We start from the raw sequence: 19,839 nt of genomic DNA, 5'->3' as shown, positions 1-19,839 counted from the left end.
AAAACATGTTTTTACTGTTGCTTGCTGTGGGTATAGTCATTGTTTCGTAATATTTTTCACAACAAAGTCGCTTCTTGCGTCTGCCTGTATGTATGAATGCTTAGATTTTTAAACTAATACACAACGGATGTTGATGCAGTTTTTGTTTTTAAATAGGTAAATGAATTTTCAGATAGATTTAAAAGTAGTACATCATGCTTAGGAGTTGTATTGAATATAAAGACTGCTACTGAAGCGATGGACAGGTGGTCAGACGACATCGTCAATAACAATACTGCATAAAACATTCAAACGTGTTTATTGTAAAAATGAAATGCAAATCCACGACTCACACATCACACTCGTCACTACGCTAGGTCGGGCGCCCACAGCTTGAACGTGCGGTCGTACGAGCTGGTCGCTATGTACTTGTTGTCGAACGATATGTCTGCACTCATCACCTGGAATTGAAAGAAATATATTTAGAGCCAAAAAATATATAATTATAAGTACTTACAAAAACAAAAATCTATAGGTTATTGCAAAATTGGCTTGGTTAACCTTTTAGAGAGTGAGACCAAAAAATACAATAACCTAACCAACGTTCAAATCCCCAAAAAATCAATGCTAAAAGTTGAATAACTTTTGAACGTCTGAACCGATTATGTTTTTGATAAAAAAATACTAAAACACATTGAATATCATCCTAAAATTCGAAAATCGGTTCAGCCGTTTGGCAGCCACTACCTTATACAGACAGATACACAGAAACGTTATACTTAAAATACCCCTCTTTTTCCGTCGGGCGTTAAACACATGCTGTATTACCCCAATAAACTTAAAACACTGTTTGACAAAAGTGTTTAAAACGAAATTTGACAACGCTAAACATCTATTAAATACTGTAAGTTTTTGTGGTAAGGCCCATGAAGTCAATCAAAAACCTACCTTATTATCATGTCCGGAGAGCGTCCGGAGCGGGTGGTGGGCCGGGCTGGACCACAGCTTGGCGCTCTGGTCGTACGACGCCGTCAGCAGGAAGTGCCCGTGGCTGCGCTGGTAGCGGATGTCTGCGGATGGGGGTGAAGTGTGTAAGTATGGAAACAGTAAGTATAAGAAGTTTAGTCGCGTGGGACAATGTGCATTAAAGAAGCCTTGAATTTTGTATAAACTGTTCTTTATAATGTGCACCCTGGACATTGAGGGACTAACGCTATTCTGACTGGCTAATCATTTCACCATGGTAACACACCCCAGATCAGTCCCTATGGGCTTCCCTTGGCACTTCATGTCAATGATGACTATTCCTGTTTATGCTGCATCCATATCTAGAAACCGACTAATTTAGCGATGGTGCCGTATCGTTTTAGTTAGCTAAGCGTTCCTAATTTCAACGCTCACTTTGCTCCTTACTCAAATTGGTGTGCCTAGAATCTAGTGAACTGTTTATCTATTGGAAACGCAGCTTCACGTTTTTTTTTAAAACGTTTATTGATTAGAGTATAAGTATAACACATAAGATTACATAAATACTCCCAAACTGCAGTTTAGTGTAGCGGAAGACAAAGACTCGCATTTATATGGTAAGTTACACAACCAATAGGTATCTATTACTTATGTAAGTTTCACGTTTACACCCTACCTGTGACAGTGCTAGTGTGCGCCGGCAGCGTGTAGACGCAGCGGCGCGCGCGCAGGTCCCACACGCGCGCCGTGTGGTCGGCGGCGGCGGTGGCTACCAGGGAGCCCCCCGGCGCCCCCGCCGCCCCCAGAACTGCGCCCCCGTGCCCCGCGAGGAGCATCACGCAGCGCCCCGTGCGCAGGTCCCAGACTCGCCCGAACGCGTCCATGCTCCTGCGGATTGGTGTTAACAATTTTTGATTAATGAAAGAAAAACATGCTTTTATTCTATATAATGTACTTACAAACACTAAAGCGTAATAACAATGGACGATGCAAATAAAATAGATGGACCGTTGTATCGGTCTATTTAACAACGTTGGAATTAGAGTCGGGATATTAGCAAATACCAATTTCGGTGTAATTTAAACACCCTACCTAGTAAGTGTCTCTGGATGGTCAGTACAAATTTAATCGTATGCCCATCGGCTAGCGAATACCGATACACCAGGGAGTGTCTCTTAGCCCGTAGGATCTACAACTTTAGTTAGAAAAAAAGCAGTAGCATTATTTAGATGACATATTGATATATGGCAAGACCATCGACATTTATCCTGACAGCTATGCCGAAGGTTGACGACCGAATGGTTTAGTGGTTAGTGACCCTGACTGCTATGCCAAAGGTCCCGGGTTCGATTCCCGGCTGAGGCAGATATTTGTTTAAGGACAGATATTTGTACTCGGGTCTTGGGTATTGATATTTATAATAAGTATGTATTTGTGTAGATATATCAGCTGTCCGATACCCATAACACAGGATCTGCCTAGCTTGGAGTAGGATGGTCGTGTGTGAGATGTCCCCACTTATTATATATTATATTATATTTCGATATATGTTAGCGAATAGTAATTTACCCGGTGATAGCCAGAGATCCGTCCACTTGGAACGCGACGCAGTACACGGGCTTTGTGTGACCCTCTTGATGGAGAACTTCTTTACCTGTTACAAAAGTACATAAACTTTGGTTAGTATTTCTTATAACATTGTGCGAATTACGAATATTTTTGACTGTATTCGATAAGCGAGTGATGTCTGTGTGTGTGTGTGTGTGTGTGTGTGTGTGTGTGTGTGTGTGTGTGTGTGTGTGTGTGTGTGTGTGTGTGAGAGAGAGTGTGTGTGTGCTCACCAGACTCCAGGTCCCACAGGCGCCACGAGTGGTCGAACACGGTGGTGGCTAAGAAGCGGCCCGACGGGTGGAACTCGACGCGCGCCACGCGATGCGGGCTGTGGCCGGCGAGGGAGGCCATGGGCTGGTCACTGCAGAAATAAAAAGTGGACTTTATTAGTAATTACAACATACTGGACAGTCGATCAACTACATTGACCAAATGAAGGATGAACTAAAGTAAGCTTTAATTGCAAATAAACCGTACATATGTGAGTATGTTGGTTTGTATTTCACTGGAAAATAGCGAAGGTACTTTTGGTGAAATTCGGTATACAGGGAGCAGGCACCCTCGATTTATAGGCTTCCTTTTATCCAGGTATTATAACGAGAAAGCCTTTTCAGGCGAATCGAAGCTCGAGGGCATAGCTACTGGATTAAAAGTGGAAAAAATACCACTCACAGTATAATGTAGGGTAGGTTTCTGGGATAGACATTAACATACAAAATAACTAAGCCCAAATGTCAGAGTTGTCTTTCTAAAGAAATCATCAGCACCGCATAATCCTATAACCCCATAATCATCATAAACCTATACAGTTTTTTTACAGATTGTTTGTTAGTTTATAGTAAACATGAGACTAATATTTCCTTCTTTCATTTACTTATCTTTTTTTGCACCTTTCTACTTTTTTACTTGTACCTCCTGTAGGTTGGCTGGTAGAAAATGCTTTTAGCATTAAGTCCACCTTTTGTACACCTTTATCTCATATTTGTCCAATAAAGTATCAAATAAATAAATAAATAATATTAGATAGCTGTTACTGCGCGCTTCGCTTCGCCTTAAAAAGTTTTCCCGTGGGAATTCCGGGATAAAAAGTAGCCTATGTTCTTTCCCAGGGCCTAGAGCGTATGTATACCAAATTTCATTCAAATCCGTTCAGTAGTTTTGGCGTGAAAGAGTAACAGACAGACAGACAGACACAGTTACTTTCGCATTTATAATATTAGTTAGGATATCTGACCTGGCGAAGTTCCACAGATGCACGGAGCCGTCGTACGCGCAGGACGCCATGGCGCACTCGCGCGCGGAGCTGTCCATCTCCACCTCCATGGCGCCGCCATCTTGTGGGGCTGTGGCGCCATCTGCTGGGTCTTCTTTAAGCTGGAATTAGAAGAGAAAAATTATACAAATGTAACACGGCATCGACCACACAGATTACTAACTAGTTTTTTAGTAACACATACATCACTCAGTACAAAATTTCCAGTTTCTATCGTAAGTTCGGACGTTTGTTACGGAATAGGACTCTTCGATGCGGACGCACTGCCCGTGCAAGTAACTATGAAACCAGTCCAGCCAGAGTAAGTTCGCACGTTTGAGTATTAGTTTCCTTACTCATTGTAAGGCTGTATACATATAGAAAACTGGAAACTTATAAGGGCTTACTTTTCTATACTTAACTGAACCAGCGCTGACAAGCGCCGGGAAAATATCCATAGTAAGCGCTTAAAGCGAAAGTATCCTTCTTTATTTCTGTATTTACGGCTTCATGGCTTACGTATAACTACTGACCTAATTACTGAAGTGCTATGGCGCCTGCACTCCTGTTCTGCATTATGCATATAACTAACTATTTTAGTAATCTGTGTTACGCTTGATACATTATGACTAAGGGAACCCTCCTTTTGGTGCTGTGACCTATATAATTACTGACCTTATCACTAAAGTGTTGTGGCGCCCTCACGCCGGGGCGGAACACGGCGGCGCTCACGTTGCACGTGTGCGCGCGCAGCGTGTGCAGCTGCCGGCACTCGTGCACCGACCACACCTTCACTAGCCCTTCACTGTACCAGGCTTTGCTTATATACTACTAGCTGTTCTCGCGCGCTTCGCTTCGCCTTAAAAAGTTTTTCCCGTGGGAATTCCGGAATAAAAAGTAGCCTATGTTCTTTCCCAGGGTCTAGATGTATACCAAATTTCATTTAAATCCGTTCAGTAGTTTTGGCATGAAAGAGTAACAGACAGACAGACACAGTTACTTTCGCATTTATAATATTAGTTAGGATATATGAATATAACAAACAGAAGAGGTGACAACATGCCACCTTGTGGGACACCAGCTGTATTACTACACCATACAGAGTAGGATTCTTCGATGCGGATTCGCTGTCGTGCAAGTAACTATGAAACTAGTCCAGCACTAGTTCAAACGTTTGTAATGACTAATGGATGACGTATAACTAAACTAACCTTATCACTAAAGTGCTGTAGCGCCTGCACGCCGGGGCGGAACACGGCGGCGCTCACGTTGCACGTGTGCGCGCGCAGCGTGTGCAGCTGCCGGCACTCGGGCACCGACCACACCTTCACCAGGCCTTCACTATACCGTATATACTATATATGTATATAGCAAAGAGAAGAGGATCCAACATGCCACCTTGTGGGACACCGGCTGTAATACTACACCATACAAGCCTACAGCGTGCAAATAACTATGAAACCAGTCCAGAGTGAGTTCGCACTTTTCAGTAATGAGCATGTCCGTCTACAGAAAGAAAGCTGGAAACTGGCTGTATTTAAGGCTATCTGCGTTATGGATATATCTAACTAACTATTTCAGTAATCTTTGTTACACTAAACTTGATACAATCTTACTAATGTAACCCTCCTTTTGGTGCTGTGACCAATATAGCTACCTAGCTTTAGATTTCGACCTACCTTTTCATTAAAGTGCGCTGGCGCCTGCACGCCGGGCCGGAACACGGCGGCGCTCACGTTGCACGTGTGCGCGCGCAGCGTGTGCAGCTGCCGGCACTCGGGCACCGACCACACCTTCACTAGCCCTTCACTGTACCGTATATATTATATATATGTATATGGCAAAGAGAAGAGGAGACAACATGCCACCTTGTGGGACACCGGCTGTGGTGCTTCGCTATAGAGCGTTGTACTCTTCGATACGGATTATCTACCCATGCAAGTAACTATAAAACCAGTCCAGAGTGAGTTTGCACGTTTGAGTAAGGCTGTATACAGAAAATAGCTGGAACCTGGCTGAAATTAGGGCTTAATGGCTTACGTATAACTACTAACCTTATCACTAAAGTGCGCTGGCGCCTGCACGCCGGGGCGGAACACGGCGGCGCTCACGTTGCACGTGTGCGCGCGCAGCGTGTGCAGCTGCCGGCACTCGGGCACCGACCACACCTTGACGAGGCCTGACCTGAGGGGTGTTAGATACATGGTGTAAGAGAGCTCCCTAAAAAAACTAAAATAAAACCATGACAGAGATTTGTTCATAGACTTAAATTAAAGAGATGATGATGATGAAATATGAAACAGAAATCAGTGCAGCGATTACAAGATTTTCGAACCTCCGTTGACGCTGCGTATCGTTAACTGTCACTGCCAAATGTAAGGTGAAATTTGTTAGTTCCAAAAGTGACTACGTTGGCGCTATTTCTTTCTATATACATACAAAGATACATTATCAGGATTTATAATATAGTTAATTATTAATTATATATCTTTTTTTTTATTGATTTTATTGTATGAATGATGTAATGTAAATTGTATTAAAATACAAATTATTATTTAACATAATATATATTATAATTAAAATGTAAATGCATCTATGAAATTATGTCGCAATAGCTTACAGCTATATTTTAAGCTTAAATATTTATTCAGTGTTTGTCTTTTGTCTGACCTTTTCAGACAACTGGATAATGTAATTGTAAATGAATAGTTAATTAGTTAAATTATGGTACTAAAAATTTAATGTAGGTACTTATTTACAAACTTATTTTTTTTTTCAAAATATTTAATATAAATAATATATTGTGCTACACCCTAAGCGGTAAAATTACATTGAAACTAATTTACACTGTTTTGTACATACTATCGAACAAAAAAGTGTGGACCCCCTTAAGGATCATTTTCCTTTGCAGGCATCAGCCATCAATGACTCGCTCTTGACCAATGGGGTACAAGTTGACCATAAGTTACTGTATCTATTGCCACCATGTGTAAACACAAAACAACATAGCATTGTCGTAAAGGTGCGAAAGTCCGAAAGCAATAAATAATACAAAGGGAGAAATTTAAAATAATGGGGTTGGTTAAAAATACATGCAAAGGCAAATTTGGGATTGCAAAGGATTTGTTTTAAAAGTGGCAACTCACTTTTTTGTTCGATAGTACATCTAAGCAACCTACATGTAATTTATGACAATAAAGAAACTGAAAACTGAACTGAACTGAACTATATGTTTGTATAGTATCGAATTTACACGTTAGCCTATGATAGGCCCTCAGTGCCCAAACCCAAAAAGTTAACGGAACTTACCAGCTGGATGTGATGAGCATTTTGCTGTCGTCACTGAATCTGCAGAAACTTATAGGACGAGTGTCGCCGATCTGAAAGAATACCGGATCATAAGTAATCATGTCAGTATAACTCACTTAGGCATTTTGTAATCCGCCTAGCCATTTTGCAATCCGCCTAGCCATTGTACAAAACACCTCTCTATCACAAAACGGCTAGCTTCACAGCTTACCTGACTGCAGTAGATGCCCATGGCGGCGGCACGTCTCTGCGCCTCCTGTCTGGCGGCGGCGCCCGTGCAATACCGTAACCCACCACCACTAAGCACCTCATCATCACAACACCGCTAGCTGTCACAACTACGTCACCTGACTGCAGTAGATGCCCATGGCGGCGGCGCGCGCGCTGTAACGCATCTAATAATTTAGTAAACTAGATAGATCTTTTATAGCCCTCCTAGCCTTTTAACAAAACACCTCTGTATAACAACACTACTACTCTGGCTACAATAGCCATTGGACATGGCTGCGGTGCGCGCGCGCATTTAGTATTTAAACTAGAACATCTCTTTATTACAATACAGCTAGCTCACCTGACTGCAGTAGATGCCCATGGCTGCGGCGCGCCTCTGCGCCTCCTGCCGTGCCGCGGCGCGCGCGCTGCCCGGCTGCTGCAGCTCCTCGCGAGCCTTCTTGAGCCTGCAACGAGAGGTCATGTTAAAATAGGAATTAGTCGGACGGTAGTATGGCAATTTTTGGACCAATCACCTTTACCTTTACCCGTTTCTGAGAAAAAGGGTGGTGAGTGGTGACAGACAGACATACGGATGGACAACAAAGTGATCCTGTAAGGGGATATTTTTTTCCTCTTGAGGTATGGATGGAACCCTAAAAATGCCTTTAAACACTTGTCAACTAACTTTTATATGTATATATTTTTTTCAACTGGCGGCGCTAATTAGCTCTACTAACGCCCTATACCGTTGTTCGTGTTAAAGTGGAGAAAACACGTACGGTCAGGTGCAGAGAAACCTGACCCTCCCTCTCAGAGTAACAATGCTTCGAGGGGGGTCAGATACTGTACAATTATTTAAAAAATCACCCGATTCATTTATTAAATAATCGCTGCTTTATCATTCTTCAGCAAGACAACAGTGACGGTTCATTTCATGATAATAATAATAAATAATAAACATTTTTATTTTCAGACATTTAGGTCCATAGCGTATTAGTAACAATTTTTCTTAGTCTAGTGTTAGTATAGTAAATATAAATAAAATTAAATTAATTAAAACAAAAAACATTCTATGCAGAGCGGATGTGACGCTGCACCCAAAGACGCAGCATTGAGGAGTCCCACCGGTCTGCGAACACACGCAGGATGGTGTTGGTGGTGCCGCGGAGGCGAGACATCATCGAGGCGCACCGTTTCCTCATGATCGCGTGAAAATCATCCGTGTGCGCCTCAGCAAACATTTGTGACGCACTGCATCTCCACGGCAACCCCAACAAAATCCTGAATGCGTTATTATATTGGACGCGCAGGTCACTGTATGCCCGCTGCGTGTAGCTGGTCCAAAGGCTGCAGGTGTAAAATGACTGACAGTATGCTCTAAAGAGCGTAATTTTGACTGGTTTCGTACACCTTGCAAACCTTCGGGCCAGCATGTTACAGCGGACAGCCAGCGAATTGCGTTCTCTCTCAATATCCTCATTATCTTTTAAGTCATCGGTGACCCAGTGGCCCAAGTATTTAAATTTATTAACTCTAACCAGAGGAGTGCCACAGAGTGAGACTTTGGGAACAGTAGAGTAAGTCTTTGTTCCCGACTTAAAAACCAAGTACTCACTCTTCTTGGCATTATACTTGAGCCCATGGGCCTCCGCATATGACTCGCACACTGTCAGGAGCTTCCTGAGAGCACCGATCGATGGGCTCAGCAGCACCATGTCATCAGCATAGCTTATGTTGTTGACACAAACCCCGTCAATATGGCATCCGACTCTGGTGCTGCCGAGCTCAGCGATCAGCCTGTTCATGTACAGGTTGAAAAGGCGCGGCGAGCTCAGCCCCCCCTGCCGCACCCCGCACTCCAGCCTGTACACGCTCGAGTCCGCCCCCGCCCACCGAACGCTGTTGGTCTGGTTCCCATACCAGAACTTAAATATGGACCCTATTTCTGGCGGTAGTGTCGTGTCTTCACGTAACTTCCGCCATAGTACATTGTATGACACTAGGTCGAATGCCTTTGACAAGTCCAAAAAACAGGCCAACACAGGTTTTTTTCTAGCAGTTTAGTACTGGACAGCCTGCTTCAGACACAATATGGCACTTTCCGTCGATAGACCGGACCTGAACCCAAATTGGGCATCATGAAGCTCAAGGTGTTTGGCCAATTGTTTATCAAGCAGACTGTCCAGCACCTTAGCCACAACGGTAGCTAGCGATATCGGCCTGTAATTGGACACGTCAGAGACATTCCCAGTCTTATTCTTAATAATGGGTACCACGACAGTGTGCATTAAGTCCTGTGGTAAGTAACTATGTGAAATACACAGGTTAAACAACAACGCGAGAACTCTCGGCAAGTGTTGCCCTGCAAACTTCAGGTGTTCGATGCTAAGGCCATCATGCCCTGGCGATTTTCCCCTCACCATACCTCTAATGACGCAAGAAATTTCCTTGGCTGTCACCAGGGTAGGTATTCCCTCGGCGATGGGCTCAGCATCGACCACCGTCTGCTCCTCTGACAGTGACAGGGTTGATTTAACTCTAAAGTGCTGTTGGAACAAATCAGCCACATCCTTAGGCTCACTGAACCCGCCAACGCTCACCGGTAGTCCTGGCTGCACGTTATTTTTATTTGTCAACTTCCAAAATTGGCCAAATTGCTTTTCTGTGTGACTTTTAGCTATAATATCCATCTTAATTTGGTTTTCATTATTAATACAATACTTTATCTTTGCTTTAAAACACTTTCTCGATTCATACATTTTATCATATATATAACCACAGTTAGGTTTACCATGCAATAACCACAATTTATAAAATTGACGAGCCTCTTTGTGAGCGCTATGGACATATTTATTCCAACCCGTTATATATTTATTTTTCTGACCTTTAACAAATTTTTTGGGACCCACATATGAACACTGTGCACCCTCTTGCAAAGTAGAAATTAATTTGTTATAAATATCATCTATAATTAAACAATGATCAGTATTACTACACATTTTATATGCACATTCAGAGCATTCGGTGGGAAAGTTTATAAGGCTTAAATTGGAATGGCAAAATTCATAATATTCTGTTATTTGTTTTTTGTCTCTCTCACCCCATCGCACTTTATCACAACATGAATAGGATGTCGAATACAACTTAGGTTTAATAATATTAATATCACATTCAAAAATAATAGGATAGTGATCGGACAGGTAAACATCATATAGTACCGACGCGCTTACGAATAGGTTTCTAGCCGCGGTAGTCACCACACAGTGGTCCAACCACCGCCTGGAGCCGCTGGCCTGGCAGACAAACGTATGCGTATCACCCGGGAGGAGCTCACGGTCAACACAACACCACGACTGTTCGGCGCATGTATTCAGTAGCTCTGTTGAGAAGCGTTCACCGGGGTGTGCGTTAAAGTCACCCAAAATAACTACTGATTCTACACTTTCATTATCCACTATTGCAATAATTTCACTTAGACATTGGCTAAATTGTATTAAGCTGTCACTTTTATTATTATCAAATGGCATGTACACAGAAAAAATCAGAATAGAACGGCTATCATGCACAATTTTTAAAGCTACTAAGCGATCACTGTTACACGATGCATTTCATTAATTCATCTTCTTCCGCAATATTAATTCATCTTATACTATTAATGTCATTCACGGGCCCCTTCTTGGCCTTTTGCAGACAGTATCTTCCTATGGCAGTAGTAAGCGCCACTAAATTAATCGACTCGCATGACGTGACATCCTCACCGCTCTTTGGCCCTGCGCGCGGCCCGCAGCGCCGGCGGCCCCTCGTGGTACCACGTGCCCCCGCGGCCCCCCTCCCCCCCGCGCGGTACGAGTGTCACTGTGTGCCTCCCTGGGGACTGAACCCGGGACTAGCAAACCGAGTAACTAACATTCTTTCGGGTAATTCAGCGATACATTCATTCGTTTAATTCATCGATTCATTCTACTAATCCACCGATTCACTCTAGTATTCTCACCGCTCTTTTGCTCTGGGTAGCGAGTACCGCGCGATGGCCCGGCGCGCGGCCCGCAGCGCCGGCGGCCCCTCGTGGTACCACGTGCCCCCGCGGCCCCCTCCCCCCCGAGCGGCTGCGAGTGTCGCCGTGTGGCTGTCCGGGACTGAACCCGGGACTAGCGGACCGAGTTACTAACGTTCATTCGATTCATCGATTCATTCGAGTAATTTATCGATTCATTCGTTAGAATAATCATGGATTTATTAATTAATCGATTCATTCGAATAATTCATCGATTCTTTCATTCTAAAAATCATCGATTCATTTGAATTATTAATCGATTCATTCAAATAATTAATCGATTCATTCGAATAAACCACCGATTCATTCTACTAATTCATCGATTCATTCGAATAATCCACCGATCCATCGAATAATCTACCGAATCATTCGAATAATTCATCTTTTCATTCGAATAATCTACCGATTCATTCGAATAATATATCGATTCATTCGAATAATTCGCGCGGCTGCAGGTGTCGCTAGCGGCGCCCCGGGGACTGAACCCGGGACTAGCAGATCGAGGAACTAACTTTCATTCTGGTAATTCATCCATTCATTCGTTCGAATAATTCATCGATTCGAACAATAATCGATTCATTCGAATTAATAATCGATACATTTGAATTCATCAACAATTCATTTATATTAGTTATAGATTCTTTCGAATTAATAATCGATACATTTGAATAATTAATCGATTCAATTAAATAATTTATCGATTCATTCTACTAATTCATCGATTTATTCGCCTAATTCACTCACCGCTCCTTGGCACGCGGTAGAGAGTACCGCGCGATGGCCCGGCGCGCGGCCCGCAGCGCCGGCGGCCCCTCGTGGTACCACGTGCCCTCGCACCCCCCCCCCCCCCCGCGCGGCTGCGAGTGTGGCTAGCGGCGCCCCGGGGACTGAACCCGGAACTAGCAGACCGAGTTACTAAGATTTATTCGAATAATGAATTCGAATAATTAATCGATTCATTCGAATAATCCACCGATTCATACGAATTATCCACCGATCAATCGAATAATTCATCGATTCATTCGAATAATTCATCGATTCATTCGGTTACTTAATTTGTCGATTCATTCGAAAAATTCATCGATTCATTCGAATAATTGATCTTTTCATTCGAATAATTCATGTTTTCATTTAAATAATTCATCTTTTCATTCAAATAATTCATCTTTTCATTCGAATAATACATCGATTCATTCGCTCACCGCTCCTTGGCTCTGGGCAGCGAGTACCGCGCGATGGCTCTGCGCGCGGCCCGCAGCGCCGGCGGCCCCTCGTGGTACCACGTGCCCTCGCGGTCCCGCTCGCGCTCGATGCGAGCCTCCTCCTCTTCGAGCTTCTTGTGGATCGCGTCTTCACCAAGGCTGTAAGGAAAATATCATAGAATACTCTTTATTTTGCACAATTATGGAAAATATTACAAAATACAACTTATAAATAAAATAGTGCAAAATGGCGGCCTTATGGAAAAGACAATTTGAATATAATTTATGGAATTGAGGTGCATATTATTAGTGCATCTACATAATTATATTATACTGTAGTTATAACCTTATAGCAGACATTACATAGAGTCAGACTAAGTTTGCAATAACATAACATTTCGGATTCCCTTGGATCTCTGGGGTCTCTCCGGGAAGTTAAGTAACCCAGGTCTTTTACTGGCGTGAGCTTGGGTGACTTAATAGCTAGTCACCCCATAGGTATTTCATTCATAATGGCCCACCTTAGAGGCTAAATGCGGAAAATTAGCTCGCCATGATAGATAGATATCTCAAAAATGATTATTGCACAATAATAAATATGTGTTAGGTATCCCTTACAAAACTATAAGGAAGGTTGCCGCCAGTTTCACATTATACCATTAATAAACAGGCGTGAAATTTGTGATTTATTATTCCTCCTAAGAATTGCCACCAGCCAAATTGATTGTCCTCAATTATTGGGAAAATTAAAATTTTATGTTCCGAATCGTTCCCGTCGCTTCAATCCGATTTTTAGTAACATCACGGTGTCTACCAATTACCGACAGAATTCGTATCTATGGCGTGCTTGCAACAACTTTAACCACGTATCGATTAATTTGGACATTGATATATTTAATACAAGCATTAATAAGGCGAGAAATATTCTAAGTTGTACCTTTTTTGATGTCTAAGAGTTAATGTATTATATATTCCACAGTGTAATTGTTATTAAACATCTTTGTAGCTTTACATATACACAGTTTAGAACGTTTGATAAGGCGTAGATAATATGTTAATGTACCTACTTTAGTTTGCTACTTTGTATTAGCATAAATATTATTAAGTTATTTCTATCAGTGGAAACTTGTAAATGGCCTTTTACTGCTCATTCTATTGTTATACTTTCAAATTGTGCTGTAAGTTTTCCTAAAATAAAATAAATAAATAAATAAATAGGCGAACTTAATGCTAACAGCATTCTCTAATAATGATGATAATAATGAGTTAGACTTACTAGCTGAGCAGGTCACGAAGCCTGACACGTCTCTCCGCAGGGCCCTCTCCGAACAGGCACACGGGCTCTCCAAGCTGACGCAGACTCCTCCGCACCTGGACACATTGAGGAAAACACACAAATTAAATTGTTATCAAACAATTATTCTATTCAATTCTGGTAGGGGGTGAAGTTCCTGTACTGTGTATTAATAGTCTTTATTAGACTGCATTCTTTGAGATTCTGGAATACTTCTACCCAATCGAAGAAGCCTTTGAAAAAAATATGTTACCTCATCATCATCAGTGGACACATTCAGCTGCCGCGCCTTGCGTCTGCGCTCAAACTCCTCCAAGAGAGCCTTTTTATCCTTGGACATCTCATCCTCAAGGTCCATGTACTCTGCAATAGGAGCAAGACCAGTTTATTGTGATATTACTTCAAAAAGATAAATTATGTGCTAGACTTAGACTAGGTTATGTCACAGTGGTGAAACCGTTGCCCAGACAGATCAGTCTCAGTCACTGACTCCTCAGGGAATGCCAGACAAATAATAAGGAACATGAGATACTAACACTCAAGAAGTTCCACACATATACTATGATCTCTTCTGACCGTGTTCAGTCATTATTGTAACTGCGAACTTTCCTTGTGTGCTCTCTGTCAGATTTTTATAAAAGTACTAGCTGTTCCCGCGCGCTTCGCTTCGCCTTAAAAAGTTTTCCCGTGGGAATTCCGGGATAAAAAGTAGCCTATGTTCTTTCCCAGGGTCTAGACCATATGTATACCAAATTTCATTCAAATCCGTTCAGTAGTTTTGGAGTGAAAGCGTAACAGACAGACAGACAGACAGACACAGTTACTTTCGCATTTATAATATTAGTAAGGATAAGGATAGTAAGGAAGTAAGGATGTTTTAGAATCAAATTAATGTCAAGACTAAGTTGAGCTATGAATGCTCAGTACCCCTGGTGTGGACAGAGGCGCGTCGCTGCAGGTGTCCTTGGATGGTTTACTAATTTCTTTAAAACTTATGAACATATTTTTTTAGGTTATTACCTACTTTTGCTTTGGTTCCAGACATCTAACACATCTTTCACACAAATTTGCTACTACATTTAATCCATACAAGGGGAGTTTTCAACCTTATAACAATATGAGCGTTGTTTATTTACAACAACTAACCTGACGACACCTGAATATCCCCAAGGTCTTTCCCGCCGGTGTCCTCGACGCCGTCCCGGGCCGCGGCCGCCAGCGCCGCCAGCCGAGCCTTCTCTTGCTCCTCGAGAGACCCATAGTGCACCTGCTTCGTCTTCTTCACAAATACGACATCATCGTCATCAGACATTGGAGATGTTTGAGGTTATGTGCCGATTAACAAGCGATTAATAAAAATATAATTGTTTGTAGGTATCAAGGGGAATAGAAAGAAGGATGGAATTTTGCAGGTGTGAATTATGGTTTCACTGCACGATTATATTTCATTGAAATTAATAATTTTACGTTCGTAAACAAAAATACCAATATCCACAGCGTATACACACAGAGTAGAAGAATGCCAATTTGACAGTGACAGCAATTACGGCACTTCCACAGATTATAAGTAAACCTCAGAATAAGGATTATAAATGATGGGGCGACATCGGTTTAATATGCTGAGTGTTCTCAGTTTGTTTGTTTTACGCTCCTAACTAGAGTAACGAGTGAGTGGTTACAGACTGATTTTGTAAAGCTGCTTACAGACCCACCGACGTTTTCAAGTTTAGGTAAGTAAACAAGAATTTAAAAATCCTAACTTTTATTCTAAGAGAAAGGCCTTCGTTTGCAGCGATAAAAAACAAGACAAATCACTACAAACCAAATATACGCTGGGTATTTAATATGCGTTATAGTGTTACAATCATACTGGTTTGGGTACTTATCTATGATTTTATGACTTACGCTTTTATTGAAATTGGATAAATCTAATGGCAAAGGCTTTTTTAACATCTCATCATAATTTCCATCGATTTTGTCTTTACCCTCTTCATCATCAGAAGATAGTGTCTCATTGTCACTGGAGTCTTGTTCTGCTATTGTTTCATTATCTGCGGATCTACGTAACTTGCTTTTAAGCATTTCTTGAAACTCTGTATCACTGTTCGATTCGAAGTCATTATCAAGATCATCTTGCTTATCTTCAGCCATGTCTTTGGAATGTGATGTTTCTTTTTCAGCCTCTGGCGGGTTTGTAGATTTAGATCGAGTATTGAGTATTTCTGTAACTGTAACTTGCGGATATGCCTCATTTATTGACTCAAATGTCTCATTCTTATTAGATTTGATAAGTTTTAAGAAAATCCGTTTCATATGTGCCAATTTCACTTGTAAATCTAATTTAGTGTTAAATGTGGCATTTGGCATGTGTACATTTTTATTTGCAACTTCTTTCATTAGATTATTATTAGACAATGTTTTATTGAACTGCCTTGCAGTAGCTGTTACAGCATTGTAACCGTTACGTTTAAACCATTCTGCCTTAGGACTTTCCGTACCATTCCTTAGTTTTAACTTTAATTTACGAATATTTAAAACAGAAGATATACTTATCCTTGAATCCACTGTGCAGCCGAAAGAAGCAACTGTAGAACTTTGTGTCTGAGTTTGGAGCAAGTCTGTTAGATGGTTCAGTGCATATTTCGTTTCATTAAAGATTTCTATAGACTTCGTTAAATTCTCCACTGTTATCCTGGGGTGATATTTGTAAGTATCCTGTATTGAGGCAGTAAGGTTTTCCATACTTAGATTATTATCGGTGATGTTATTTGTAATATGAACATTGTCTTCTGAACCTGTTTTTATAAACTCGAATGCAATGTTAGCAGTAGGATGAAGAAATATAGCAAAAAACATAAATTTTATCATAGTAAACATGTTTATAAATGGTTTAATAATAATTTTACGTGCAAAACAAGTGTTTGAATACTTGGAACACAGAGTAGGTATATAGTTTAACATTCGAGATGATTAGTTCTCAAAATAATAACGTCCCATGACCTGCAACCATGCAACCTCAAGAAAATTGACTGCACCAAGGAACATCTAAAGCTGCGTACACACCGGCCCAACGAAGGCCAACGAACGGGATTCGTTGGCGTTGCGTTGGTGCAATCTGGACGGATTAGCGAATGCCAACGATCGCTCGTTGGCCTGTGCCGGCGATCCGAAGCGTGGCGGCAACATCAAAGAAATCGAGCTTTTAGGGACGGTCGTCGAAGGCCAACGAACGAACACTCAGTTGAAGCAAAAGAGCGTAGCGTGTAGATGTCCAATTTGATAATTACTTGGATATTTCCCGCCATTTAGATCATGCCTAAAAACCAAGAATGGAGTAACGGCGATATGTTTGTTATAATGATGTTGTCGTCGTCCATGATTAAATTGCGAATGAAAGAGAAAAGAACCGGAATCAAGTGCCAACGAACGTTCGTTCGAGCACTAATTGTATTTGGACGTATTAACGAACTCCAACGAACATGCGGAGGCCAACGCTAGCAAACGATAAATATCCTTCTTTGGCCGTTCGTTGGCCCGGTGTGTACGCAGCTTAAGGAGAAGGCCTACACTTTACCAGCCATGCTCCATACGGTACTACAACGTAGACCTGCTAGGGCTAAACTGAGGTAGGTACCTACCTATCTGAATTCTGAGTGCAGTTGAACAGTTCACGAGTGAAGACCATAAACAGGCAAGCGCCGATCACCCTCTAGCCCACTTGACTTTGACCAGTTAGCCGGTAGTGGCTGTATGAGTAAGGCCGAGAACAAAGTTGCAGCGTTTCTTTACAGAGAGGTATTTTCATCACGTCCCCACTGCTGGGGCACGGGTCTCCTTCCAATGAAGGAAGGGTTTAGGCCTAGAGAGCTATTTTACCAGTAATTAATTATTATTCGCGGATTATTATTTTAATTCAATAAAAACCACTGGTTACATGTTTAACTTTTATTTGGCTATTCATATTATTGAGTCCATATTACAACAATACAAAAGAAATGGCTTACATTATTGAGTATTGAAATAAAAATCTACCATTTAAATAATGAATTTATAAAGTTACATTTAGAATAATCATTTTACATAAGTAGTTAAATAAATACAGGGTGTAATGTACAAATTGCTTTTTGTCAGTTTCATGAAACGAAATATTAGTCACTTTAGGTAAAGAAATATTTATAAGTATTTGCTTGTATAAAAAAAAACATTTAGCTGCTGGCATATTACGATATTAAATTTTGTTACACTTAAATTAATCAGAGTAAGTACTTGATTCATTGTTAAATTTAATCATATTCTTTACTTTTCATATTTTACGTTAAGATACTATGAGTCAGTTTCACACATGGGAAACTGGACTTTTATTAGCTGTCACATGTAAGTTATACATATGTATGGCCATAGATAGAATTACTAAATCATGGTATGGAAATATGTAACACATATCAGCAACATAATACTTATTATACAGGGTGTTCCAAAAAGGGTATACTAAGCCGAAACCAGCATGTGCAGCATGTTATATCTAAGACCGAATCTGAAAACAGAATTTAAAAATTTGTATTTATGAGCCAATCAAAAATGAGCTTGAAGTCGCCGTTTTGTTTTGTCGTTGTGATGTAATGTTTATGTATCCAGGTTTTAGTACATAAGAGTAATGTCAATAGTACTTAGCTAATACACTCACGGGCAATGAAAAAGTTCCACCCACAAAATTCCGATACCAAACAATCCCATTTTTTTCAAGGGTGAAATTTAAAATTTTAACAAGATATTATTGTTTTCAGTTGGTAATATCCTGATGCTCTGATAAATGTACTTTAATGTTGCAGAAGAAGTTATTAAGCTAGCCTTTTCCGTTTAGGAGTAATTTGGTGTTTTTCTCAGTGGAACCTTTTCATTGCCCGTGAGTGTAATTTATATGCTCAGTTCACTTTGCACCGACCTTTTTACGTATTATTTAAATATGTTTTAATTACATAGATATAATAATAATATGTGAATGAAGTGAATACCCTCATCCTAACTAATATTATAAATGCGAAAGTAACTGTGTCTGTCTGTCTGTCTGTCTGTTACTCTTTCACGCCAAAACTACTGAACGGATTTGAATGAAATTTGGTATACATACGGTCCAGACCCTGGGAAAGAACATAGGCTACTTTTTATCCCGGAATTCCCACGGGAAAACTTTTTAAGGCGAAGCGAAGCGCGCGGGAACAGCTAGTTTAAATATGTTTTAATTACATAGATATAATAATAATAATATGTGAATTAAGTGAATACCCTCATATTATATTAATGTTTAATGCATTCAATCATAGTCAATTCTACGTATACATTTCTTTTGAAAACTGCCGTTTTTAAATGATCCCTAATTTTATTCATTAACCTTTAGATAAATATTTTTTAGAGCTAAATATAGTAGATTAAGCCCCTGTTTCACAATGTCTGGTTAGTGGCTACCTGTAAGATAAAATACATGCTGTCACTCTCAGTTATTATTTTTTTGACAGTGACAGCATGTATTTTATCTTACAGGTAGCCACTAACTAGACATTGTGGAACAGGGCCTAAAGGTGTTAATTAACCGTCGACGAAATTAGTTTGTAGCAGTCGGCGAGTCGCAACGACACTAGTGATATAAAAGGTGTTGCAAAAACGGTATACTAAGCCGGTCATTTTGAACAACTTTTGTTATGAGTGTTGAAAATTCACGAAAAAGAAATTATCCTTTACCATAGAAACTTTGTTGGTCACGTGACTTTTTACTATGGAGAATGAAATATTTTTTTTCGCGAATTACGGCGTAGTAACTATACCCTTTTTGCATCACCCTGTATACGCATGTGTCGTTCAGCGTCAAGTCGCTAACCGCCAAATGAATTCCTTAGAAATAAACAGATACCAGTAAGTAGTGTCGTCCCAACTTGTCAATGCAATGACGTTGGCAGCCGACTGG

General features: G+C 40.9%; 1 protein-coding gene across 1 annotated transcript; it reads right to left on the bottom strand.

The window, feature by feature from the left end:
• Positions 1 to 279: 279 nt before the first annotated feature.
• LOC105384960 (U4/U6 small nuclear ribonucleoprotein Prp4) lies at positions 280 to 15,404 on the bottom strand. Its single transcript, XM_048629812.1, has 13 exons — positions 15,027 to 15,404; positions 14,134 to 14,243; positions 13,863 to 13,957; positions 12,587 to 12,745; positions 7,689 to 7,794; positions 7,118 to 7,188; positions 5,863 to 5,992; positions 3,791 to 3,930; positions 2,787 to 2,917; positions 2,515 to 2,599; positions 1,622 to 1,833; positions 928 to 1,049; positions 280 to 440 (listed from the first exon to the last, which is right to left on the bottom strand). The coding sequence occupies exons 1-13, from the start codon at positions 15,190 to 15,192 to the stop codon at positions 348 to 350; spliced, it is 1,620 nt and encodes a 539-aa protein (XP_048485769.1). The 5' UTR covers positions 15,193 to 15,404; the 3' UTR covers positions 280 to 347.
• Between the last annotated feature and the right edge of the window lie 4,435 nt (positions 15,405 to 19,839).

The sequence above is a fragment of the Plutella xylostella genome, chromosome 24 (assembly GCF_932276165.1).
Source record: "Plutella xylostella chromosome 24, ilPluXylo3.1, whole genome shotgun sequence".
Classification (NCBI taxonomy): domain Eukaryota; kingdom Metazoa; phylum Arthropoda; class Insecta; order Lepidoptera; family Plutellidae; genus Plutella; species Plutella xylostella.
The sequence above is the reverse complement of the archived record's forward strand: the minus strand, read 5'-3'. Positions and strand labels throughout refer to the sequence as shown.

Bases quoted from the DNA above. Each gene is read 5' to 3' on its own strand.
- LOC105384960 (XM_048629812.1), bottom strand. From the start codon at position 15,192: ATGTCTGATGACGATGATGTCGTATTTGTGAAGAAGACGAAGCAGGTG. The intron at 12,746-13,862 runs GTAAGTCTAACT...TTTTCCTTACAG, and splicing joins CTTCGTGACCTGCTCAGCTA to CCTTGGTGAAGACGCGATCC. The intron at 441-927 runs GTAGGTTTTTGA...TTTCAATTCCAG, and splicing joins TCTCCGGACATGATAATAAG to GTGATGAGTGCAGACATATC.